This window comes from Dermochelys coriacea, chromosome 18 (assembly GCF_009764565.3).
Source record: "Dermochelys coriacea isolate rDerCor1 chromosome 18, rDerCor1.pri.v4, whole genome shotgun sequence".
NCBI classification, from domain to species: Eukaryota; Metazoa; Chordata; order Testudines; family Dermochelyidae; genus Dermochelys; species Dermochelys coriacea.
In genome coordinates, this window is record NC_050085.1 from 15,398,639 (window position 1) to 15,423,239 (window position 24,601).

Here is a 24,601-nt window from a genome sequence, read left to right on the forward strand (position 1 = left end):
CAAGGGTGCAGGTTCCGGGCAGCGCTTACCTCAAGCGGCTCACGGAAGCAGCAGCATGTCCCTTCTCCAGCTCCTACGCAGAGGCGCAGCCAGGCAGTTCTGCACGCTATCCCATCCGCAAGCGTCACCAATGGGAGCTGCGGGGACAGCACTTGGGGCAAGGGCAGCATACAGAGTGGAGCCCCCTGGCTGCCCCTACATATAGAGCCAGAGTGGGGTCATCCTGCTACTTCCAGGAGCCGTGTGGAGCAGCCCCTGACCCTGCTCCCCAGCTGGAGTGCCAGAGTGGGGCAAACCCCAGACCCTGCTCCCCAGCAGGAGCTAGAGGGCTGGATTAAAATGGCTGGCGGGCTGTAGTTTGCCTGCCTGTTTAAGGTAATATTTAAGTGTTTATATTGTAAGCCTCTGTACCTGTGTAAATCAGACAGGAAAGACACATGAATTAGCGTGAAACGCTAGCTTCTAACAGAAGGTGTTAGCTCCTGCCCAACAGAGAAGGCCCATCAACACCAGACAAACTATTCTGCAACCTCAGAGGACAAAAGAGTTTGTTGATTGCTCTTCCCATCCCATTCCCGGGGATCCCCAAAGAAGAAGAGACATGTAAGTAAGCTATTTCCTTTCCTCAGCTAAGTTTGCAACTCGAAACAGAAGGGTGGGAAGGAATAAAAAGCTCTAACAAGGAGGAACTGTATCTTTTTGCTGCTCAGACTCTGAGGGGCAAGAATTATCAAGCGTAGGCAAAAGATCCCCAAGTGCTTAGCCTGGGTTAGCATTAAAAGACATATAGAGCTTGCTTTTCATAGAAGCTTGTACTACTTTTTGAAACATCAGACAGGAATTCATCTGTGTGTATATATGTTTACCTGTTAACCTTGTAAATAACTCTTATTTCCTTTTCCTATACAATAAATCTTCATATAGTTTATCATTGGATTGGTTACAAGAGTTACCTTTGGTGTGAAACCTAATGGGCAGTTGACCTGGGGTAAGTGACTGGCCCTTAAGGACTGGGAGTAATCTGAATATTATTGTGATTTTTGGTGTAAGGGACCATCTATCACAAAGGCAAGCTTTCCAGGGTGGTGAGACAGATCGAAGTACTCAAAGGGACTACTTGTGACTCCATGTTAACTCTGTTACAGTGCCTGAGGAATTTACACTTGATAATTGGTTAGAGAAAGCTAAGTTCAGAACTCTCAACCAATGTGGGGTTTGTGCCCTGCTTCTTAATGCTCTGTCCAATTTTTTCTCAATCACAAAAGTCCAGCAAAAGACTCCAAGGCAGAGGGGAAAGAGGATGGGTAACAGAGCACCCATTGGCAGACACATCTTGAAGAACTCCAGTTACTGTACAAGGTAAGCAACCTCTCCTTCTTCGAAGAGTATGTCTATGGATGCTCCATGTCAGGAGATTCCCAAGCAGTCTGGAAGAGGGTGCTGAAGAGACAGATTAATTATGGATTGTAGAACAGCATCATCGAAAGCTGCATCAGCTCTGGAAGCAGGAACGAGAGCACAGTGCTGGGAAAATGTATGCACCAAAGACCAGACGGCTGCCCTGCAGATGTCTGAGATAGGTACGTTTTTCAGTAGGGCTACAGAAGTAGATTGCTTATTCCTCCAGGGCTCAATCACCCTCAAAGGGGGACAAACTGCCGAGGCTTCATAATAGGTTAAGATGTATCCTGCAACCCATCTGGACAGTCTTTGGGTGGAAGTCAGATGTCCTTTCATTGGTTCTGCAAACAAGATGTAAAGTCTAGGCAAAGCCTTAAAGGCCCTAGTGTGATCTAGGTAAAAGGCCCTTTTTATGTTCAGTATATGGAGATGTTTTTTCTCTCAAAGAGTGAGGCCTGGAATAAAACACTGGTAAGTGAAACTCCTGATTAAGGTAGAATTAGGGGAAAAAAAAAAAAAAAAAAAAGCTTTAGGTAGGCTCCAAGCTCCCCTTCCCTCCTGGCCAAGTCGATGACTATGAGGAATGAGGTCAGGAACAGTTCCCCATAGGTTCAATGAAGGTTTCCTCAATGTGCTGAGAAAACCTTCAAGTTGGAGTCCCATGGTCAAGCTGACTACTTGACAGGAGGGAAGAGGTTGAACAGGCCTTTGATAAACCTTGTAGTGGTTGGGTGGGAGTACACTGAAAACACCTTGATGACGGAAATGACAAGTTGCGATTGGAGCTAAATGAACCTTAAGAGAGCTCAGCAATAAGCCTGTAGTTTTTAAATTCAGCAAGTAATAGAGTATGTGTCTCAGACAAGACTTGAGAGGAGGCACAGATTGGTGACTGCACCACGTCTGGAAGTGTTTTAATTTCTGTAGTTAAGTTTTCCTTGTTGTGGGTTTTCTACTTTTAAGTAGCACTGTTTGTAGCTCTGGGGAACAGACCTGTTCTATACCATAGAGTAAATTAGTAGCCATGCCTTGAGGTGAAGTGACAAGAAGCTGGGGTGAGTGATGGCTCCTGACTCCTGGGTGAGGAGATTTGCTGTCATGGGAAGAGAGAGGTGGTTGCAGAGAAATGTGAACCAGCTCTGGAAACCACATCTGTCTCAGCCGCAACGGTGCTATAAAGATGGCTACTAATTTTTCCTGTTTCAATTTGTTTAGGATCTTAAGCAGTAAAGGCTGAGAAAGAACTGGAGTGGTGGCAGGTCTGCCCCCTCCCTTTATACTCTTGTCCCGGAGCATGAGGGTGTCTAGGGTGCAGGTGCAGACAGGCTGACACTGCTGACAAATTAATGATCAAGAGTACATGGGAGCACATGCATCCTGATGTGGAGCACTCAGACATTACTCAAAGAAGAACTAGAGGTAGTAATCCCACCATCCAGAACTCAGGCACTATGATGAACTGAACACTTAGGTAGTGATACTCTGCACTGTTAAAGAGAAACCATGTTCCACTCCATAGATTTCATTCCAGTATGCTTACATAACACTTACTTACCTCACAACACTAACTCAATACAGGTTTCAGAGTAGCAGCTGTGTTAGTCTGTATTCGCAAAAAGAAAAGGAGGACTTGTGGCACCTTAGAGACTAACAAATTTATTTGAGCATAAACTTTCGTGAGCTAAAGCTCACTTTTTGAGAATACAGACTAACACGGCTGCTACTCTGAAACCTGTGTTGAGTTAGAGTGTTGTGAGGTGAGTAAGAGTTATATAAGGATACTGGAATGAAATCTCCTATGGAGTGGAACATGGCTTCTCTAACAGTGAAGAGCAGCACCACCTAACTGTTCAGTTCATCATAGTGCCGGAGTTAGAACGTGTTCTGGATGGTGGGATTACTACCTCTAGTTCTTCTTTGAGTAATGTCTCTGAGTGCTCCACATCAGGATGCATGTGCCCCCATGTACTCTTGATCATTAATTTGTCAGCAGTATCAGCCTGTCTGCACCTGCACCCTAGACACCCTCATGCTCCAGGACAAGAGTATAAAGGGAGGGGGAAGACCTGCCACCACTCCAGTTCTTTCTCATCTGATGAAGTGAGCTGTAGCTCACGAAAGCTTATGCTCAAATAAATTTGTTAGTCTCTAAGGTCCCACAAGTCCTCCTTTTCTTTTAACTCAGCCCAATTTCTCAGTCCACCCACTTTCCTCCCTACTATTCCAAATTTAGATTTTGGAACTCAGAACTTTTTGCACATTACTGATTACTCCTTTAATAAGCATCTAAACAGAGCATCTACTTTCTGGAATTGTGTTCTCTTATTGCTCGCTAATCTTATTCCTCCCTCCAGTCCCCGCACCCACACACAAGTGTCCTCCCTTAGACGGGAGGACCAGTGAGAAAAAAAGACTCATTAACTCTAGGACTCTTTCACATAAGACAGGGCATAGTCTGCCTAATCTGATTCATCTCTAGTTTTCAGGTTTTTTAACAATCCAATCTTTTCAGAATCAAAATCTCTTAACAAAAAACAAGTGCATGTAGTGCAGACGATGACACACCTACTTGGCAACTTTTACAGGTAAATGACTTTTGAAAAAAGAGAATATATACACAAATCATGGTTCTCATTTTTTTTTAAATGAATTTGAATACATAGGTTGCCAGTTACTCACTTTCAGATCGGAAGTGTGATTCATTCTCCCAATATGTTGTGCTTCTACTCCTATCAACGATTTGGTTTTGTGCACTACACATTTAAAAATTTCTATGCAAGGCAATACACAAAAGCAAAAAAACAAAAAACAAACAAACAACCCCCCTCCCCCCGTATGTAGGCTAAAGTTACTCTCGCATCCTTCTATATTTGTACCTGGCTATATTATAGTCCAAAATGTAAACATATGAACTGAATCTTTTCCATCACCCTTCATCTGAGGTCAGGTTTTGGCTTCCTCTGGGTTTGGAAAGTGCTGTCATATTTTCAACAATATATATAAATAAAATAACGATTTCAGAGTCACCCACCTCCAGCTCTTCCATGGTGACAATGCCATCATGGTTGGCATCAATCACTTCCTCAAATTCCTTCTTTCTATCTTTCACCCAATCATCATCAATATCCTGAGCTTGCTGGTTCTCTACTGTACCAACAGGCAAGGAAATGAACTCTGAAAGGGTGAGTTTCTTATCTCCATCTTGATCTGTAATGCAAGCCAAAAAACAACTGGAGTGAGGAGTCTACTTACAAGTGTCCATTGAGAAGTAAGACGTGAACAATTCCTAGAGTTCAAAGTTCTTGGTGGTACCCCAGCACAAGTGTATATAAGGAAATTATAAAACTGATTTCCATTTGTTCCTTATAACAATTTTATCTGGTCTAAGTTATGTTTCCAGTTAAGGTAGAAAATGATCAGTCAAGAAAATGGCTGGCTAAGTGAGATATACCCTGTGTTTCAGTGTTCACTTTCTGGTTACAAGCACAAACCCAACTCCCTAGGTGCTATAAATTCTGTAGTTCATACTGCTCAAACTGCTTATGCCTAGGGGTGATCCATGCCATCTCTGATCTGAAGCAGAGCAGCAGAGAAAAACGAATCATATACTGTTTACACTACACCTCACCTGCAGATCAAGTGACAAACAGGAACCAGTTCTTTTCGAAAGGACACTCAAAGGATATTAGGCCAAAAAACTAACATGCTTTAAGAATGATTCAACTGAGAAATCTTGACTTGCAAGTTATTTCATTTGTCCAACCATAGAGAGTTTAAAAAAAAAAAAAAGACATGTAATAATGTACTGTCAGATTAACAGCTCACTATTGCATGCACAGTAGAGGGCTTTGTGCACCAGCTGGTCAGTTAGTCTGGCTATATGTAGAACACAATTGGTTCCCTCCACTCCGTCACTTTCATAAACCATGCGTCCTTTCAAATCAATTTCTGGTTTATGAATGATGACAGCATGTTTTTAATCCTCATGAGCATGAACACAAACCATATATATCCGTGTAATTAGCAGGAAAAGCTCTTCCGTACAGATTATATTGGCTACAGTGTTTTAACCTGTTTTTAAAATAGTCTTCACAATGTATACTTTTCCATAGTTTGTAAAGGTTTATACTATAAATTCCCATGCACATCTTAAGGTTTTACTTGTACTTACTGGAATAATTTTCAAATAAGTCCCTTATTGAAAGACATACAAGTTGAATTTCTTCTTGAACATGCAACTCTGGGTGTCTCCAGAGCCCTGGCCTTGTGACATTTTAACAACATTAATTGAATGCGGTAGGGATTCTTAATATATGTGACAAGTGTTTCCTTGTCAATGTTTGAAATGATCTTTTCTTGATATTGTAATCTTTGAAGTGTGCGATGTGCATTCGAAGAAACTTACAAAAAGATTTCCAGTAATATTTTATAAGACTTACTACTGATGATTGTGAATTTGTTTTTAAAAATAATGAATTGTTCTAGCACTATTATAAAAATAAATCAATCTTTCTAATTAAAATGGTGACAGAGGAAAGTTAAATATATGAACCAGACTCTATTAGTAGTCCAATGAGAGGTATCACAATTTTATTTTATGTATTTGATGTTTGCCTGTGAATGGTATAATGAAGGCTACGTTTTAGTCATGGGTATTTTTAGTAAAAGTCATGGACAGGTCACAGGCTGTAAACAAAAATTCATGGTCTGTAACCTGCCCATGACTTTTACTATATAGCCCTGACTAAAACCTGTGCGGGGGGGGGGGGGGGAGGGAGGAAACAGCCCTGGGGGGCACCGTGGGTGTTTGGGGAAGTGGGCAGGCCTGGGACAGGTTCCCTATCCAGCTCCTGAGAAGCCATAACCTCCAGCTTCTAGCTCCACCCCAAGTCCCGGTTCTACAGCTCCCATTGACTGGGAACTGCGGCCAATGGGAGCTGCGAGGGCGGTGTCTGTGGATGGAGGCAGCATGTGGAACTAGGTGGTGAGGGAGGGGAGTTCCTGTCACCCTTCTGGGGAGCCCCCCCAGGTAAACATCGCCCTGCACCCCAATCCCCAGCCCTGAGCTCCCCACACCCAAATTCCTGCTGCTGGGGAATGGGGGGCCCAAGACTGCCCCAGCAGCAGCCAGTGCAATTGGCCTACGGGCTGCCCGAGATGCTCAGGCGGCTCCCGGGGACCAGCCACACAGGCTGCTGCAGAAGTCACAGAGGTCACAGAAACTCACAGAGTCCGTGACCTCCGTGACATACAGAGCCTTAGGTATAAGTGATCACATTTAAAGCTCATTTGTTTTGATATAACTGTAAAGAAGCATTGACAACCATCAAATCTGGACATGCCTATCCTAGATAAACAGGAACATCCATCATGCTTTTAAGATATATTCAAGAACAGATACAAACTCTTGCACTTAAACATTTTTACATTCCAACAGAGAAGTTATTTTGCTGAACTATGAACAAGTTAAAAAACACAGCAATGATTTTGTGGCAATGAGCACTTGATGAGGTATTAAGTTCTTAGAAATATCCACTATTTTCTGCTTTAACACACATAAAAAGGTATTATTCTGGACAATCTACTAGTGGTACCTGGAAAGGACAAAGTTAGTTTCCACAGTGTCCTTGTCAAAGGGCAACGAGCCCAGAACACCTCAGTTTTCCTCCTTCAGACTCTCCAGTAATTCCACGTGAACTTTCTTGACTCACTAATACCCTCTTTGCGGCTGGTTTATTACTAAAACATAGTTCAAATAATCCATAACTAAAGTCCCAAACATAGTTCATTTCTCACACCCAGCTCATACCATCCTCAGTCTCAGATCCTCAAGTTCAGACACAGCACATACTAAGTTCTAGTGTCTTCCACCACACCCAGGCTCTTTGACAGTCCTCTCCTGTCCTTGAACCAGGACCGCCACCCCAGCCCTTCAGCTGGAGTGCGACCCCGCTCCTCCTAGCAGAGCATCCCCCACCCCAGCTTCTCTTATGGGAGTTAATTCTCCTCATGGGAGCATCTGTCATGCCCCCTGTTCTGTTAACTGTTTCGTCTAAGACAGGCCAAGAAGTAGGCACTTCCACTGTTCCCCTGGCTCCAGCTCTCTAGCGTGGAGTCATCAGTGGATAAGGCTGTCTACTGCACCCCTGCTTCAACCCTCTCTGGCCCTCAGTTTTGATTCTTAGATTTAAAAGTCAGCAGACAACTCCCTCTGCTGCTCTCTTGCTTTCAGCCTTCCCCCAGGAGCCACCACAGCTTCCTCCAGTGTCCTGGTCTCAGGCTGCTCTCACCTGCTGATAATCACACCCTTTAGTGCCCAGGGCTCTCTTTTAAGACTAACTGGAGTTAGCTGTCCAATCATGGGTGCACAAGCATCTTCCCTCTTATAGGGCCAGTGTCACCCCTGTGAGAGTCCTTCATGCCACTGAATCACAAAATGACGAGAACACACATCAAATCCATCTATGCAACAATCTACCAAATTGAGTAACCTTGTAGTAACACAGCAGTACCCAAACATACTGTAGTATGGTTGGGTCTTGCCTGTATACAGTGGACCAAAATCTATAACACACTTAGAATTAGTATTGTCTAGCAGGCAGAGTTCACCACTGATATAAGCAGGAGCAACTCCACTGAGTTGCCTCCAGAGCGGTACCCTGATAGCAGCAGTTTGGTCCCATCCACACATACAAGATCAAACCATGTTTCAGTTTGTTCCAGGATGCTACCATGATGTAACATGTCCCCAAACAGTAAGTTTTGTAGGGTACACAGGCCCCAAATAACTGACATACCTAGATCACGGATGATTTCTTTGACCATAAACTTCAGCATCCCCCTACTATGCTCCGGATGAAGAAAAGACAAGAACTCTTCCTCATTCAGTAACAGGTCAGCAGGTGGATTGTCAGCTTGGTACCAACGGTCTTTCAGGTTATCTAAAACTTCCTGTGCTAAAAAAAAAAAAAAGTATAATAATCAGCCCTGTAAACTTAATAGTAGTATAATATTCTGTATTTGGATAATATAGATTTACAGTTGTTAAAATACAACACAATTTTTCATGAATGAATTTATGTAAGATAGACTGACCTGTTAGCTGGAACCTGGTTTAATACTTCAGGGTACTAAATAAGTGATAATCTCTTACAATGATGTATAGTTTGGGATATTTTGGAGTGAAACGTTCCAAAGAAATCATTTCCTATGCCATTGAAATATAGCTACCTTTGGGAGAAAAATAACTTTAGCGAACACTAATACTACAAAACAATTTAGTACAGGACATGGAGAGTATTGAGAGGGCCAAAACAATGGGGTTAACACTTCTTTGTTTGAAAAAAAAAAAAAAAAAAAAAGTGCCATGGTATCTTTAATGGCAACAAGTTGTCAGACTCAGTATTTTGGTTTTATGGCTTATCTAAAAGATCATCTTTAGCAGCACAATACCCCCGACTACCATGCTGGTAACTGGTTCAGAAAAGACAAAAAAGACTGTCACCTACTAAATCACAAAAACAATACACCACTTAAGTGTTCATTGAATATTCCCGATCCAAACAGACTTCTCTGAACTTGATTTGTTCTTATAGATTTTTCAGTGTATCTACTGAGTTAAGTTATTGGTATTGGTACTCTGCTGGTATTTTGTGCAATCCTTACATCAAGATTTGAGGACTCCAGTAACTCAGAAAGAGGCTATGGGCCTATTACAAGAGTGGGTAGGTAAGATTCTGTGGCCTGCGACGTACAGGAGGTCAGACTAGATGATCATGATGGTCCTTTCTGACCTTAAAGTCTATGAGTTTATGAAGAAAGTCATAGGCACTCAATGATCTGTTCCTTCCAAGTTTCTAAATTCTATCAATTTCGAACAGCTAGAGCCATACTTAAAGTTTGATTAAAAAAAAGGGGGGGAGGGGGATGGACGGTTCCACTCCACCTCCCCATATGTACCTTATGTCTGAGTCATATTTGACTCAGCCTTCAAAAACAAAAACAAGAACACTCCAAAGACCTTGGTCAAAGACTAAACCTGTGAAATTTCAGCCCAATAGATGAAAGTTTTGGGAACTTATAAAAGACTTAAACAGCTTAGAATGGAAATGCTGTGCAACCTTAACCATAGTCTTCACTCCAGCTACACAGTAAAAACTAAATTTACTTTTCAAATGAGTTTGGAACTCCTCTCAATAACCCAAGTGTTCTATATTAGAATTGGAGTATTTGAGAATGTTTTATTTAAAAAATTGGTTGCATTATAGAGCCAAACCTTGCAAATTCTTCAGTCATGGTTAGAATCTAATAAGTGGAACATTTTTGCTGTAAGGAGCGGATGCAAATTTAACCACACATGCACAGAGTTACATCAGAACAAAAAAAGGCCAGCATATGCTTCTGTTCCTTTCATTTTTCTGCACGTGTCATATGGCTGACAAGCATTTTTTTTTTTTTTTAAACGCGGATGTTTTCCTGAATTTGACTGAAAAAGTTACTATCCGAACAATAGTTTCCACTGAAAGTACGCTACGGAGTTTTTTAATCTGCAATATAATTTACAATACACACCTAGACAGTCTGGGACTGAAACTGAACTTGAAGGGATTAAATACATAATGTTTCCCTCCTCCTATTTTGGGCATTTTTAAGGACAGAAACACTGGAAGTCCAGCCTCTCTCTCTCTCTCTCTCTCACACACACACACACACGCACGCTATGCCAACAAACATTTAGCAAGACCCAATAACATTTTACATAATCCTGTGATGCAAGTCCAAAATTCCTTGTGATAGGGATCATGTTTTATCTGTTTTGGGAAGTGTCTAACTTGCTTTTGGGTGCTGTTAAATTATAAATAAGGAAGAAAGTATCAGTTGCTTCTATAGTTCTAGAGCCATTTCATAATTAATGATCTTTCCCCAGAATTTAGAACAGGGTTTAATCACAGAGGGCGAGAGGAATCCTTCAAGTGGTCTTAGTATGTACTCCAACTATGGGGCAAGTTTGGAAACAAGCACAAACTACAGTTTACACTGTTTATTTTTTAAACTGAGGTTCCCTCTGTCCATTTCTTACAACAAGTTCTTCTTCCATCTTTAGAACATGCTAGTCAGAGTAATCCAGGAGCCAGCCAGAAAGGAGTTAAAATACCCAGTGCATATTTTGAAAAGGAGAACTAGACAATCCAAGTTTCCTGGGCAACATTCTTGCTCTCAGTAAGAGCTTGATCCAATGACTATTGAAGTTAACGAAAAAAGACTCCCCACTGACTTCAATGAACTTTGGATCAGGCCCCTAAAATAGATTCTGATGTGCACGTGGATGCTCATAAGCATCACTGAGCATATATTAGTTGCAAGGTTTGCTCACACAGTCTTAACATTGACAACCCTAAATATTTACAAATCATGAGTCGGGCTCCCTCAAAATAGCCCTTTTCCTATGAGGATTTTAGTCACAAGTGAAGTGAAATTATAGTTTCAACCTAGTCTGCTGCACCAAACCACCACCCAGTGCCCTTACACTTTAGATGTCCCAGTATCAGAATGGCTGGGATGTTGCAGGTCAGCCCTACGTTGCATTTACACAATTACTGAGTAAGAGTGCCATTCTTACACATAGCCTGGATCTTGAGAGCAACATAATGAATATTTTATCTAGACTATCCAATCAAAAATAAGATATTGTATCAAGAGACTAAACGAAGAGTAATTTTTCTGCCTGTCCTCATCCTCAGGAAGTGGTAGACAATTAGTTTAATTTTCCCAAGCAAAGCTCAGTTGTCTGTTGCCCAGGTACTAAAATTAACTGTACACAATTTCCTTATTCAGCAAATCTTAAAACATTTTTATCTGATCAGCATTCCTGTAAACGGTAGTTAACCACAATGCCATAAGATATGGCAGGGAAAACACCTGTATTGCATAAAATTCAAAGGCCTATTTGCATTTTAGTTGCCTTTTGATGAGTGGAAACATAACCCACTTTCAAATGACTAATTCCTGCAAGGAAAGACTAACAGTAAATTTAATACTTTTGAGACAGGAAAAGAAATTACTCCTTAAACAGCAACCATATTTAGAACAACAGGTGGGGTTCAACACAAAGCTGCAGAATGGCACAGAGCAATGTTCAAGCTCACTAACCTGAAGAACTCTTTTTGCATAATATGGAAATGAGAAGGCTTTGAATTGATTTGATTTTGCTGCTATATTTGTAGTATTTGTTGAGTGCTAGGCAGACAGTATACACTTCAGATAGTTTCTTGCATATATTTTGTGTTTATATATAAATGATAATGTTCTGCAAATTGCAAATCCTGCCTTCTCGTCATTTGAATAAACAAAATATTCAACAAAAATATTGCAATAGGACTGAAACTGTACACTGTTTTACTAACTAATCAGCTTGCTATGTTATACATTTGTCCACAAGAACAGAAGAGCAATGGAGGCATTCAACACCGAGATGGAGAATATTTTCTGGATTTAGTCCTCATGAGAGTAAGAGACCCAAAACCCTGGCTAGTAACAGGGACAGTGTTAGTTCAAACCCACCATTATCCTAACAGATTTGACAGATCTTCTGTTATCCAAGTCTTAAGTATCTCCTAAGAAAAGACCACCCACTATGCAAAAACTGCAGTGGGTGGGTTTTTTTTTTGTTTTTTGTTTTTTTAAGGGAAGGAGGGGCATGTCACGCTGTCTGGAGTGGTTGACTGAGCGTGCCAACCTGTCAGTTAAACTTGGCTAATTGGAAAATACCTGTCTGTGATGCTTTAAAGGGGCTAAAATCTTGCTTTGGGGCTTTTCAGACCCTCCCACATCTCGGTGCTCTCCAGAGGAGCCTCTTCCTTACTCTCCCTGACCAAATCAATTAAAGGGTCAGTAAACGTTCCCTTATCAGCGCAACAAATCATAGTCACTCCCATCTCAGTTTTGTGGTAAGCTTTCCATCTATTGACATGTACAGTTTGTACAGCTCCCCTGCCATGAGGCTTCTTGACAATCCTTCCCAACAATTGTGCATTTTGTTTTTCCTCACTAGAATCAGCACGCACACCAAATCACCAATATCACATGATCTTTCTTCAGCACGCCCATCATACCAAGCCTTCTGCGATTCCTGACTTCTTTCTAGGTTCCGTTGCAACAGATCCATCACAGCTTGTAAATTCTCTTTAAAACAAGTGACATACTTCCCTACAGGTTGTCTTGTCTCTTCAGTACTATCCTCCCCAAAGCCTCGAATTAGGTTAGGGGACCCCTAGATTTTTGTCTCCCATACAGGAGATCAAAGGGGGCAAAGCCAAAAGATTCTAGGGGGACACATCTGCATGCAAATAGCAAATAAGAGAGTAACACATCCCACTCCTTCTCTCACCTGGTGCCATACGTTTTCAGTACAGCTTTCAAAGTTCCATTAAATCTCTCCACCAGACCACTAGTTTCTGGATGATGGGGGCAGCCTTTAAAGACTTCACTTCAAACAACTCCCACAACTTTTTAAAGACAACAGACGTGAAGTTTGCACCATAGTCTGACAAGATGAAATTCAATAAGGACAAATGCAAAGTACTCCACTTAGGAAGGAAGAATCAATTGCATATATACAAAATGGGAAATGACTGCCTAGGAAGGAGTACTGCGGAAGGATTATAGTGGATCACAAGCTAAATAAAAGTCAACAGTGTAATACTATTGCAAAAAAGAAAAAAAAAAGACCATCATTCTGGGATTGTTCTAAGCAAGACAAGAAGTAATTCTTCCATTCTATTCTGCGCTAAGACTCAACTGCAGTATTGTGTCCAGTTCTGGGTGCCGCACTTCAGGGAAGATGTGGACAAACTGAAAGAAGTCCAGAGGAAAGCAACAAAAATTATTAAAAGGTCTAGAAAACATGACCTAGGAAGAAAGATTGAAAAAACTGGGTTTGTGTATTCTGGAGAAGAAAAGATTGAGGGGGGGACATAACAGTTTTCAAGCATGTAAAAGGTTGTTACAAGGAGGAAGATGAAATATTGTTCTCCTTAACCTCTGAGGATAAGACAAGAAGCAATGCGCTTAAATTGCAGCAAGGGAGGTTTAGTTTGGACATTAGGAAAAAAACTTCCTGTCAGGGTAATTAAGCACTGGAACAAGTTGCCTAGGGAGGTTGTGGAGTCTCCATCATTGGAAGTTTAAAAGAACACGTTAGACAAACACCTGTCAGCAATGGTCTAGGTTATTACTTAGTCTTGCCTTGAGTGCAGAGGACTGGACTAGATGACCTAGTGAAATCCCTTTCAGTCGTACACTTCTCGGATTCTATGACAATTTCCCTGGGAAAACCAACTTGCTAAAAATGGTGAATAGGGCAGTGGCTACCAGCAGAGCTTTGATATTAAATAAAACTGCGACTTCAGGATACCTGGTGGCAGAATCCACCACACCAAGTATATATTTCTTTCTAGTCCTGGAAGGCTTAGTGAGGGATACTACAATATCTGCAGGTTTCAGAGTAGTAGCTGTGTTAGTCTGTATTCGCAAAAAAAAAAAAAAAAAAGGAGTACTTGTGGCACCTTAGACTAACAAATTTATTAGAGCATAAGCTTTCGTGAGCTACAGCTCACTTCATCGGATGCATTTGGTGGAAAAAACAGAGGAGAGATTTATATACACACACAGAGAACATGAAACAATGGGTTTATCATACACACTGAAGTGATATTCTTGTTAACTGCTGGAATTAGCCTACCTTGCTCGTCACCATGAAAGGTTTTCCTCCTTTTACCCCCTCGCTGCTTATGGTGATGGCTTATCTTAAGTGATCACTCTCCTTACAGTGTGTATGATAAACCCATTGTTTCATGTTCTCTGTGTGTGTATATAAATCTCTCCTCTGTTTTTTCCACCAAATGCATCCGATGAAGTGAGCTGTAGCTCACGAAAGCTTATGCTCTAATAAATTTGTTAGTCTCTAAGGTGCCACAAGTACTCCTTTTCTTTTTACAATATCTGCAGACACTCTGGTAAACACCTCTTTGATTATAGGCAATGGCTGTATAGGAGCCTTGCAGGGTCCCTTTAATCCCTTACGCTTCTGACCATAAGTCACAACTCTTACAGTAATTTTTTATTGTCTCAAACATGTGAGGGCAATACAAATTCCGTTTAAGCCTGTCACAGGTTCTTTCCATTCTTAAGTGTCCTGTGAATGGACAATCATGAGTTATCTGCAGCAACTTTCCTCTGTATTTCTCAGGCACAACTACCTGCTTGCAAACCTCACCAGCATGTCTCTTTCTACCAAAAAAAGGAAAAAAAAAAAAAATTTTTTTCTTCCCCAGCAGGGGTATTATTCTGAGCCACAATCCTCTCTCGGTCCAGAGAAGGGTTAGCTTGTTCAGCCTTCACAAACTCCTTTTGAGCCTCACTTAAGTTCAGAGCAGATTCTGGCCACAGAAATGGCATTTTCAGATTCCTCCTCTGAAGACAAGTTATTACTCTCAACAAAGAACTGAGGGCATTCCCCTAGCCCCTTTCCAGTCCTCCCTGCTTTGTCTGTGGACAGAGGAGCACTCTTTTTGGCTGCAGGTTATAACATTAACCTGCTTAGACATGGCTAAAATGTTACTATCTATTAAAATATCAGCAGGAAACAAATTCCTGATGCTACCATGACCTCACCCTTAAAATTCCCCTGCTCAAGGTGGATCTTAGCCAGAGGCACAGTCACAGAGAACTCAGTCAACGCATTACACTTAAACTCTTACAGGGAGTTTTGTCTTCCTCTCACCAAACTCTCCTTAACCAAAGTGACTTGGGGATGCTGTGTCCCTCCAGCCCTTACAATCTATGACATTTAACTTAGCATCCTTAATACATTTTTCATTACCTTCCTAAGACACAGTCCTAAAATAGTTCACTGGCTCTTCCTCCTCTTCTATTGCTGTCCCTGGGGCAACAGTCGTGGCACTAACACCAAGGCTTGGGAGTGTAAATTGTGGGGGAATCTAAGTTTTGGGTAACTTGATTTTATATGGCCGGAGTGGCAAGGCACCTCATCCACTTTGCCAGGCTCAGCGCTTCCCTCTCTGATAGTGGGAGTGGCCTGGAGTAAATCAGCCCCACTCTGGATGGCGTTTTTTTCACCACTTGGGGTTTATTTCTCAATATTTTCGAGGTAGGTCTCGGGGCAGGCCCAAGTACTCCTCCGCCAAACAGAAGAAACAAATTCATAACACAAAGCAAAAGGGAATATATTTTATTACCCCCTCTCTGGGGGTGGGGTAGCCTTGTTATTGGCCCCAAGGTGCCGGTCCTTCCCCTAAACAGGCAGTTAGGTAGCTTTCTGTGTAGAAAGGAGAGCAGCCTTCTACCCTAGAGAAGTCTTTCTCCCTACTCCCACTAGCCCTTCAGCAGCTTGCTTCTCCTCCTCTCTCACAAGAGAAGGGGTTTTTAAAAAGGTCTCAGGCAGCTCTTAACTGGACTCATGTGTTCCTCGTTGACCAGAGGTAACCCCTTTTCAGCTTATAAGGAAAAGGGCTTTTATCATTCTAGGACTAGTATACCTGCCTTCCACCACTCTTTTTATAACTATCCAGCCTAACTTCATCACACTGGGAGCCAAGCAGTGTAGCAGATTACCTGCCTTGCCTTTGGGTAAGGGGCTTTAAAATCTGGCCTCCCTTGAGATTTTTTTTTTTATTATTGTTATTATTATTATTGTTGTTGGGGTTAGGTTTATTTCTAGACTCCTCGTCCCCCCTCTTAACCTGGTGGACAGGGGGATTTCCCTTCCCTTGGGATTTGCCCCTACCCCCCTTAAAAAGTCCTGAAAGGATAGCTTCAAATCAGCAACTGAGAGCTTTGTGCATACGTTTTGACTAGGTAGCAGGGAAAGGAATAGAGATGGGGCACGAATACCTTCTGCCCCAGATGCCACAGCTACTGACTGGTATGGCTGATGCTCCAGGCAACCCAGGAAGAATGTGAGCACCAGAGACTGATGGTGGAATTGCAGATCAAGGAGAAGATAGAAACCTAGGAGGTGGAGGAGGAAGCTCACAGAAGATGCATGGAACTAGAAGCTGAGGAGAGAGCACACCAGAAACAGATGGAAGCTCATACAATGCAGCTCAAAGAACTGGAGCAGCAAAAGCAGCATCCCCAGCTAGTGAGCATACCCCCGCACAGGGAGCAAGCCTGCCCAATTTATCAAGAGACTGACTGTACAGAGCAGTTCCTGTCCATCTCTGAGTGACTGTATGGTATCCGCAAGATTCCAGAGGATAAGTGGATACCAATCCTCTTGACCAGAGTAACTGGGGAGGCAAGATGAGTTTTTAATGATACAGAGGAGCATGATGCTAAGATGTATAAGAAATTTAAAGAAAATATATTGAAAAGGTTTAAGATTACATCTGAGTCCTATCGATTTGAAGTATAGGAATCTTAAAATATTTGACAGTATCACTCGTGTTGAACATGTGCATAAAATGTGTAATTTTATGAAAAATTGATAATAGGGTCAGAGGCTGAAGGTGACTATGAAAAAACTCATCTGATGGTACAGGAGGAGTTATGGGTAGTTACAGATGAGGTGAAGGCAGACCTCTGTGACAACCTGCAGAAATTGCTGATGAATATGTTGAGTCAAGGGGTAGGGAGGTGGGTGCGCAGCAACATATAGATGATCTGGTCTGGTTTCCAGCTATGAATTTGTCAGTACTCAGCTGACATCTATAGACTTGGTAAGAGCTGTCCCCTGGTTTGCCAGCATCACAGGGCACACTGGATGAACGAGGACAAAGTTGAGACTGCCTAATCAACCTTCACTTTGGACAAAGAATTTGACCTTAAATCTTCAGAAACGAAAAGCTATTGTACCAACCCAGCTCAGGACAGAAAAAAAGAATTGACAGTAGAACTCCGTTTATCCAACCCTCCATTATCCAGCTCTCGCAGAGGTCCAGAAGCAGGCACTCTCTCCTGTGGCTGCTAGATGGTGCTGCAGTGTTGCATGTTCCCATTCTCCAGATTATCCAATCTGGTCCCAGTCCCAATTAGATTGGATAAATGGGGCTATGCTGTATTTCTTTTTTCACACGACCATTCCTACTTCTCAAAGTAAACAATGAGCTGGGCTAATCTGCACTTGCTGCAGAATATATTGGGCACAATAACTAATTTATTCTGCCTTCCCCTCCCCCCCACCCCTCCATCTTGCCATCCTATTGAGAAGTGAATTTCCCAGTTTATAAATCACAGCTAAAAAGGTGAAAGTTGCACAACTGAAATCCTGAGATCCTAAAAACGTAGGGCCCAATCTTTATAGAATTAGAGGGCTCTCCAGGACCTGATCATGCAAGATGGTGTTTAATGTTCAGCTCCTTTCCTCTCTTCATTCTTGGCAGCAGCTTCTGTGGCATTTCACCTCTGTCTCCTTTCAAAGCCAAAGTAGATGCAGTCATACAGCTGGAACAACAGTCCTGTACTGAGTCTTGATTTCTAAGCTGCCAGTTCAGCCAATTTACTGCTGGTCAAAGAACTGGAGCAGTACAATGCTTTTCTTAGGCAAAATATGCCGGTATCAGCAACTGAAAATACTTACTTTCTTCATCAATTTTTAGCTCTTCGTTGTTTTTCATCTTCTCTGCAATCTCTTTTTCATTAAAGCCCTTGCTTGCCAAAAACTTTATTTTATACTCGTCCCAAGACACATGGCCTGTAAGACAGAGACATATCTCAGACATCAAAAATAGTCTAACATTTTAAAATCCAAGCTTCTAGTCTTGTTTCTTTTGAAATCATCCATTAAAACCCTTTACACATCTGCAATCTGTTAGAACCACATCCATTCACATTTACTCAACCACCCAACACTTGTAAATTTCATTGGGAGCAGTGATATGGCAAAAATACTTCCCAGCCAATCCTCCTCGAAGTGGACTAGGGTTCCTTTCCACAAAAGTTAGGCCTGAAATATTCCTATGGTAAGGGTCAAAATTATGTCTTTGGAGGTCAATGAGAGCTCAAACGCATCACCAAGGGCAGAATTTGGTCCCTACGTTATTTTTAATGGGTAGGGCTGCCTAAGGATTCAATCTGACTCAATGACAACCATTTTAAATTTCTTTTAAGTTCCTTTTAAGTCTTTTCTATTATAAACTAAGCAGCTTCCCAGAGAGTGATAAAAGATCTAATAGCTACGTTTATCTGGTTAACTATACTGCTTTTGCCTTACAGTGTTATCATTGAATCTGCTCTCTTGAAAGAAATCAAAGTCAATAAAACACCAACTCTAAGGCCCTGACAACCCTGGGGATTTTTTTTTTAAATTTCCGACCGTTGCTAATGCCAGCACCAGCACATCTCAGCCAGCATTAGTAATGTTGGAAGCCCCAATACTGATATGCGTTTTTAAATAGAGTCAATTAGACCTGCCCTGAGCAAGGTTACATGATATACATGACGTTAAAAGTGACTGTGGGAGCAAATGAGAGCTCCCAATATTACTAATGTTGGTAAAGGTGAACCAGAGATAGCAATCATGGAAAATATTAAGAAAGTTTCTCCTAGTGCAGTCCAGTCTTCAGAGAAGAAAAATCCTCTATTGTCCTCCTCAATGAATGATACAAATGTAAGGATGAAACTGGTCTCAGGACTTCAAAGGGACTAGGACGGGTGGCCAACCTGAGCCTGAGAAGGAGCCAGAATTTACCACAAAAAGAAAAGGAGTACTTGTGGCACCTTAGAGACTAACAAATTTATTAGAGCATAAGCTTTCGTGAGCTACAGCTCACTTCATCGGATGCATTTGGTGGAAAAAACAGAGGAGAGATTTATATACACACACACAGAGAACATGAAACAATGGGTTTATCATACACACTGTAAGGAGAGTGATCACTTAAGATAAGCCATCACCCACAGCAGGGGGGGGAAAGGAGGAAAACCTTCCATGGTGACAAGCAGGTAGGCTAATTCCAGCAGTTAACAAGAATATCAGAGGAACAGTGGGGGGTGGGGTGGGGGGGAGAAATACCATGGGGAAATAGTTTTACTTTGTGTAATGACTCATCCATTCCCAGTCTCTATTCAAGCCTAAGTTAATTGTATCCAGTTTGCAAATTAATTCCAATTCAGCAGTCTCTCGTTGGAGTCTGTTTTTGAAGCTTTTTTGTTGAAGTATAGCCACTCTTAGGTCTGTGATCCAGTGACCAGAGAGATTGAAGTGTTCTCCAACTGGTTTTTGAATGTTATAATTCTTGACGTCTGATTTGTGTCCATTCATTCTTTTACGTAGAGACTGTCCAGTTTGGCCAATGTACATGGCAGAGGGCATTGCTGGCACATGATGGCATATATCACATTGGTAGATGCGCAGGTGAACGAGCCTCTGATAGTGTGGCTGATGTGATTAGGCCCTATGATGGTATCCCCTGAATAGATATGTGGACAGAGTTGGCAACGGGCTTTGTTGCAAGGATAGGTTCCTGGGTTAGTGGTTCTGTTGTGTGGTGTGTGGTTGCTGGTGAGTATTTGCTTCAGATTGGGGGGCTGTCTGTAAGCAAGGACTGGTCTATCTCCCAAGATCTGAGAGAGTGATGGCTCGTCCTTCAGGATAGGTTGTAGATCCTTGATGATGCGTTGGAGAGGTTTTAGTTGGGGGCTGAAGGTGATGGCTAGTGGCGTTCTGTTGTTTTCTTTGTTGGGCCTGTCATCAGGAGCCCCTGCATCCCGCGCCCTGAGCCTTCCACCCACCAGTAGCCCGCTGATCAACGCCTACCCCTCCCTCCCCGCACCTACCGATCAGCTGTTTCATGGCATGCAGGAGGCTGGGGGAGGGAGAGTGAGGGCACACCAGGCTCAGGGGAGGGGGTAGGAAGGGGTGGAGTGGGGGCAGGGCCTGTGGCAGAGCCAGGGGTTGTGCAGTGAGCACCCCCACTGGAAAGTTGGCACCTGTAGCTCCAGTCCCGGAGTCGGTGCCTGTACAAGGAGCCGCATATTAACCCCTGAAGAGCCACATGTGGCTCCAGAACCACAGGTTGGCCACTCCTGGATTAGGATTTGGCCCATGATAAGTGCTTCAGAGCAATTAAATGAGCAGCCCATAGTCAGTTTGACCTCTAGCTATAATGTTTTTAGATGCCCTAGAATGACTATTTCACAAGATAAATGATGTTCTCCTACCATCACCATCAGGGTCCACAGCTCGGAAATGCATTTTGTTCTCTTCCACAGCTTCCTGGAAATGCTCTTCTGTCTTCTCCATGATCCAACGCTGCATCTCTTTAGCGCTTATTTTTTTGTCCCTATTAATATCTACCCTGCAGAGGAAGATATGAGAACAGTTAAGAGTCCAAAAATACCCCAAAACACTAGACATGTCACTTCACTGCCCACTAACAAGAACAGAAGACAGTTAAAACAGAAGTGAGATGGTTCAGTTTAATTACAGAAAAAAAATATTACTCACTACTTGACTGAAGAGTAAACATTTCAGAGACAGCTATAAAGTTACCTGGGATGTTAAAAATGGCTAAATGTGAAGTCTGAATACATGAATGAGACAAACTCCCTTAATAGGAAAAAGAAAAGGAATACTTGTGGCACCTTAAAGACTTACAAATTTATTAGAGCATAAGCTTTTGCGAGCTACAGCTCACTTCATCGGATACATTTGGTGGAAAAAACAGAGGGGAGATTGATATACACACACAGAGAACATGAAACAATGGGTTTATCATACACACTGTAAGGAGAGTTTCAGAGTAGCAGCCATGTTAGTCTGTATTCGCAAAAAGAAAAGGAGTACTTGTGGCACCTTAGAGACTAACAAATTTATTAGAGCATAAGCTTGATCACTTAAGATAAGCCATCAGCAGCAGCGGGGGGGGGGGAGGAGGAAAATCTTTCATGGTGACAAGCAAGGTAGGCTATTTCCAGCAGTTAACAAGAATATCTGAGGAACTGTGGGGGGTGGGGTGGGGGGGGAGAAATAACATGGGGAAATAGTTTTACTTTGTGTAATGACTCATCCATTCCCAGTCTCTATTCAAGCCTAAGTTAATTGTATCCAGTTTGCAAATTAATTCCAATTCAGCAGTCTCTCCTTGGAGTCTGTTTTTGAAGCTTTTTTGTTGAAGGATAGCCACTCTTAGGTCTGTAATCGAGTGACCAGAGAGATTGAAGTGTTCTCCAACTGGTTTTTGAATGTTATAATTCTTGACGTCTGATTTGTGTCCATTCATTCTTTTACGTAGAGACTGTCCGGTTTGACCAATGTACATGGCAGAGGGGCATTGCTGGCACATGATGGCATATATCACATTGGTAGATGCGCAGGTGAACGAGCCTCTGATAGTGTGGCTGATGCGATTAGGCCCTATGATGGTGTCCCCTGAATAGATATGTGGACAGAGTTGGCAACTGGCTTTGTTGCAAGGATAGGTTCCTGGGTTGGTGGTTCTGTTGTGTGGTGTGTGGTTGCTGGTGAGTATTTGCTTCAGACTGGGGGGCTGTCTGTAAGCAAGGACTGACCTGTCTCCCAAGATCTGTGAGAGTGATGGGTCGTCCTTCAGGATAGGTTGTAGATCCTTGATGATGCGTTGGAGAGGTTTTAGTTGGGGGCTGAAGGTGATGGCTAGTGGCATTCTGTTATTTTCTTTGTTGGGCCTGTCCTGTAGTAGGTGACTTCTGGGTACTCTTCTGGCTCTGTCAATCTGTTTCTTCACTTCAGCAGGTGGGTATTGTAGTTGTAGGAATGCATGATAGAGATCTTGTAGGTGTTTGTCTCTGTCTGAGGGGTTGGAGCAAATGCGGTTATATGGTAGAGCTTGGCTGTAGACAATGGATCGTGTGGTATGATCTGGATGAAAGCTAGAGGCATGTAGGTAGGAATAGCGGTCAGTAGGTTTCCGATATAGGGTGGTGTTTATGTGACCATCGCTTATTAGCACCGTAGTGTCCAGGAAGTGGATCTCTTGTGTGGACATATGGATCCCTTAATAGGATCAGTTATTTTCATTTTAAGATTGTTTCTTTCACTGTTCAGGATGGCCATCATGTACGCCAGGCTGTTTTCCTTCAGTTGCAGCAGCCAGCCTTTTTGCTCTTCTCAAGTGAAGAACAATGTTAGTGGGACTTCCCAGTGAAGTAAGGTGCTTAATCATCTTTCATTATCCTGTAAGTTGGCAACATCTACCCAGCTTTTAAAAACTGCAAAGAAATCACAGACAGTAGTACACTCCATGGTCCATGCTACGCTAACTCTACCTTTCCTAAACTTAAAGTGTAATTGTTTCTGATTTTTCAACTTGCTTGCTATTGTAGACTCTCACTAGTGCAGATGTCTCAGCATCTTTTACTTCTTGCTTCCTTCTAGACCCTTTTTTCCTCTGAGTTCACCTCAATATCTCAATTCAGTGTACTTCCAAGCTTGTCTCCTGCTGACTTTCAGGATTTAAACATTCTTCCCCCCCATTTTTTTATTATTAAATACATAAACTCTCCCTCATTTACTGGGAAGATGAGATGCCCCTTATGCTTAACCAGTTATTAGAAAAAAGCTATAGTCATTAAGAGAATGAAAATAAAGTGAAAAACCTTGGTGCATGGGCCTCTAAAAAGGTTTCTCAATTCCTTTAATGTTATTGTTGTGACTTTAAAAGATATCCAGAAGGTCTAACGATTATTTTTAACTCTTGATCCATGAAGACAACCATTGTTTCTACATGTTTATTGGATGGTTGACTGAAAAGCGATCTTGCAAAAGTTAAAACTGAGGTAATGGACATCTGCTCCCTGTGAGTCTCGCCAGTCACATCTGCTTTCCTTTTTTACGACAAAGACAAGATATTTCTATTTTCACTACTGGTCAAGTGCAGAACCATAATCTATATTACATTCAGACTCATTGACCAAATTGCAAGATATGTGCTAATTGTAAAATCTGTTGGCAATGATGGATAAAAGAGCAAGAAGTTTGCTCAATTTTTAGAGAACAAATGAGACTGCACCATTGGCAGTTAAAATAAATCGTATTTCAGTTAAGCAAATTTAATATATCATGAAATAATAAAATACGATCACCCAAATGTCATTTTTAGAGTCCCTTTTCTGACCATATCAATAATCCATATGTAAGTGAGCATCAAAACCAGAGAAGACATTTTGCTGACATTTAAGAACCTATTTAAAGTATACCAAAACCACCCATGTTAAAATTTTAAGAAGCGCACACAGACACACGCTTCACTTCATCTTTTTATCTGTTTGCATCACTATCTTAAGACTTCAGAAATGTTATCATTGACACTTAGGTTATTTAATACGTTCCTCCACCTTTAAATGTCAACTCAAATGTTACAGTTAGAACAACCCAAACATCTGATCTTTTTAAATGTTCATCTGTATTAAAAAGTGCAACATTGAAGTTTTTAAATATTGTATTGTTTTCTCACAAGTACATGCACACACAGAATATCAGACTCACTGTGGCAAGCAGTAATTTAAAGCTGACAATAGTAAAATACGTTCATCATACTTGTACATAATTATAGTTAAGCTATCCGAGTAATGATATGTGTGATATTTTGGTACTGAATAAGTAACAAAAATGGCAACAGAAAGTTTTATCCTTAACTTTGACACCTCTCAGTTGCATTAGACTAGACCAGACCAGAAGCCTACAGTCACTGCACGATCTCTATTCAATACAGAAATTTAATAATGGCTCCCAAATAAGACTGTCCATTTAGTGATTGTAAAAAGGCAGCATTCTTGCATTTGCCTCTATCTAATGGCCCATTAACCCATTCCTCAGTTCTCTATATGGTACTGCTTTTCTTCACCACTGTGGTTCCCAAGAATCATCCAGACATATTGATTCAATGAGTTGGTACACCCAGTGGTAAGGCTGGCCATATTCCTTTTGGCATCTATAAAGCATCATATTTTTTAGGCAAACTGTGTGCTTACAACTGTACAGAACAAGACATGGTCCCTGCTCTGAGCTTATAATCTAAGAGGCAGAATGGACCATCAAAATAATAGTGTGTGTAGATATCTTATTTAGAATGGACTATTGAAAAGGATTCCCAATAATTGTAATGAAAGGTTAGCTACTGAGTAACATGGGGCTAAAGCTGTACAAACAAAGATGACAAATGATACTAGTACAACCTACAATTCAGAATATTTAAGTAATAAT

At 41.7% G+C, this 24,601-nt stretch overlaps 1 protein-coding gene across 2 annotated transcripts in view; it reads right to left on the minus strand.

The window, feature by feature from the left end:
• The window catches only part of SDF4 (stromal cell derived factor 4), a 40,157-nt gene that overhangs the window by 3,016 nt on the left and 12,540 nt on the right, over window positions 1-24,601 (minus strand). For both annotated transcript variants that reach the window (XM_038376422.2, XM_038376423.2), the window contains 4 exons: window positions 20,581-20,717; window positions 17,999-18,112; window positions 8,199-8,357; window positions 4,433-4,608 (listed from right to left, as the gene is read on the minus strand). In XM_038376422.2, the coding sequence (XP_038232350.1) occupies window positions 4,433-4,608; window positions 8,199-8,357; window positions 17,999-18,112; window positions 20,581-20,717 (586 nt within the window). The remainder of the gene's footprint in view (window positions 1-4,432; window positions 4,609-8,198; window positions 8,358-17,998; window positions 18,113-20,580; window positions 20,718-24,601) is intronic.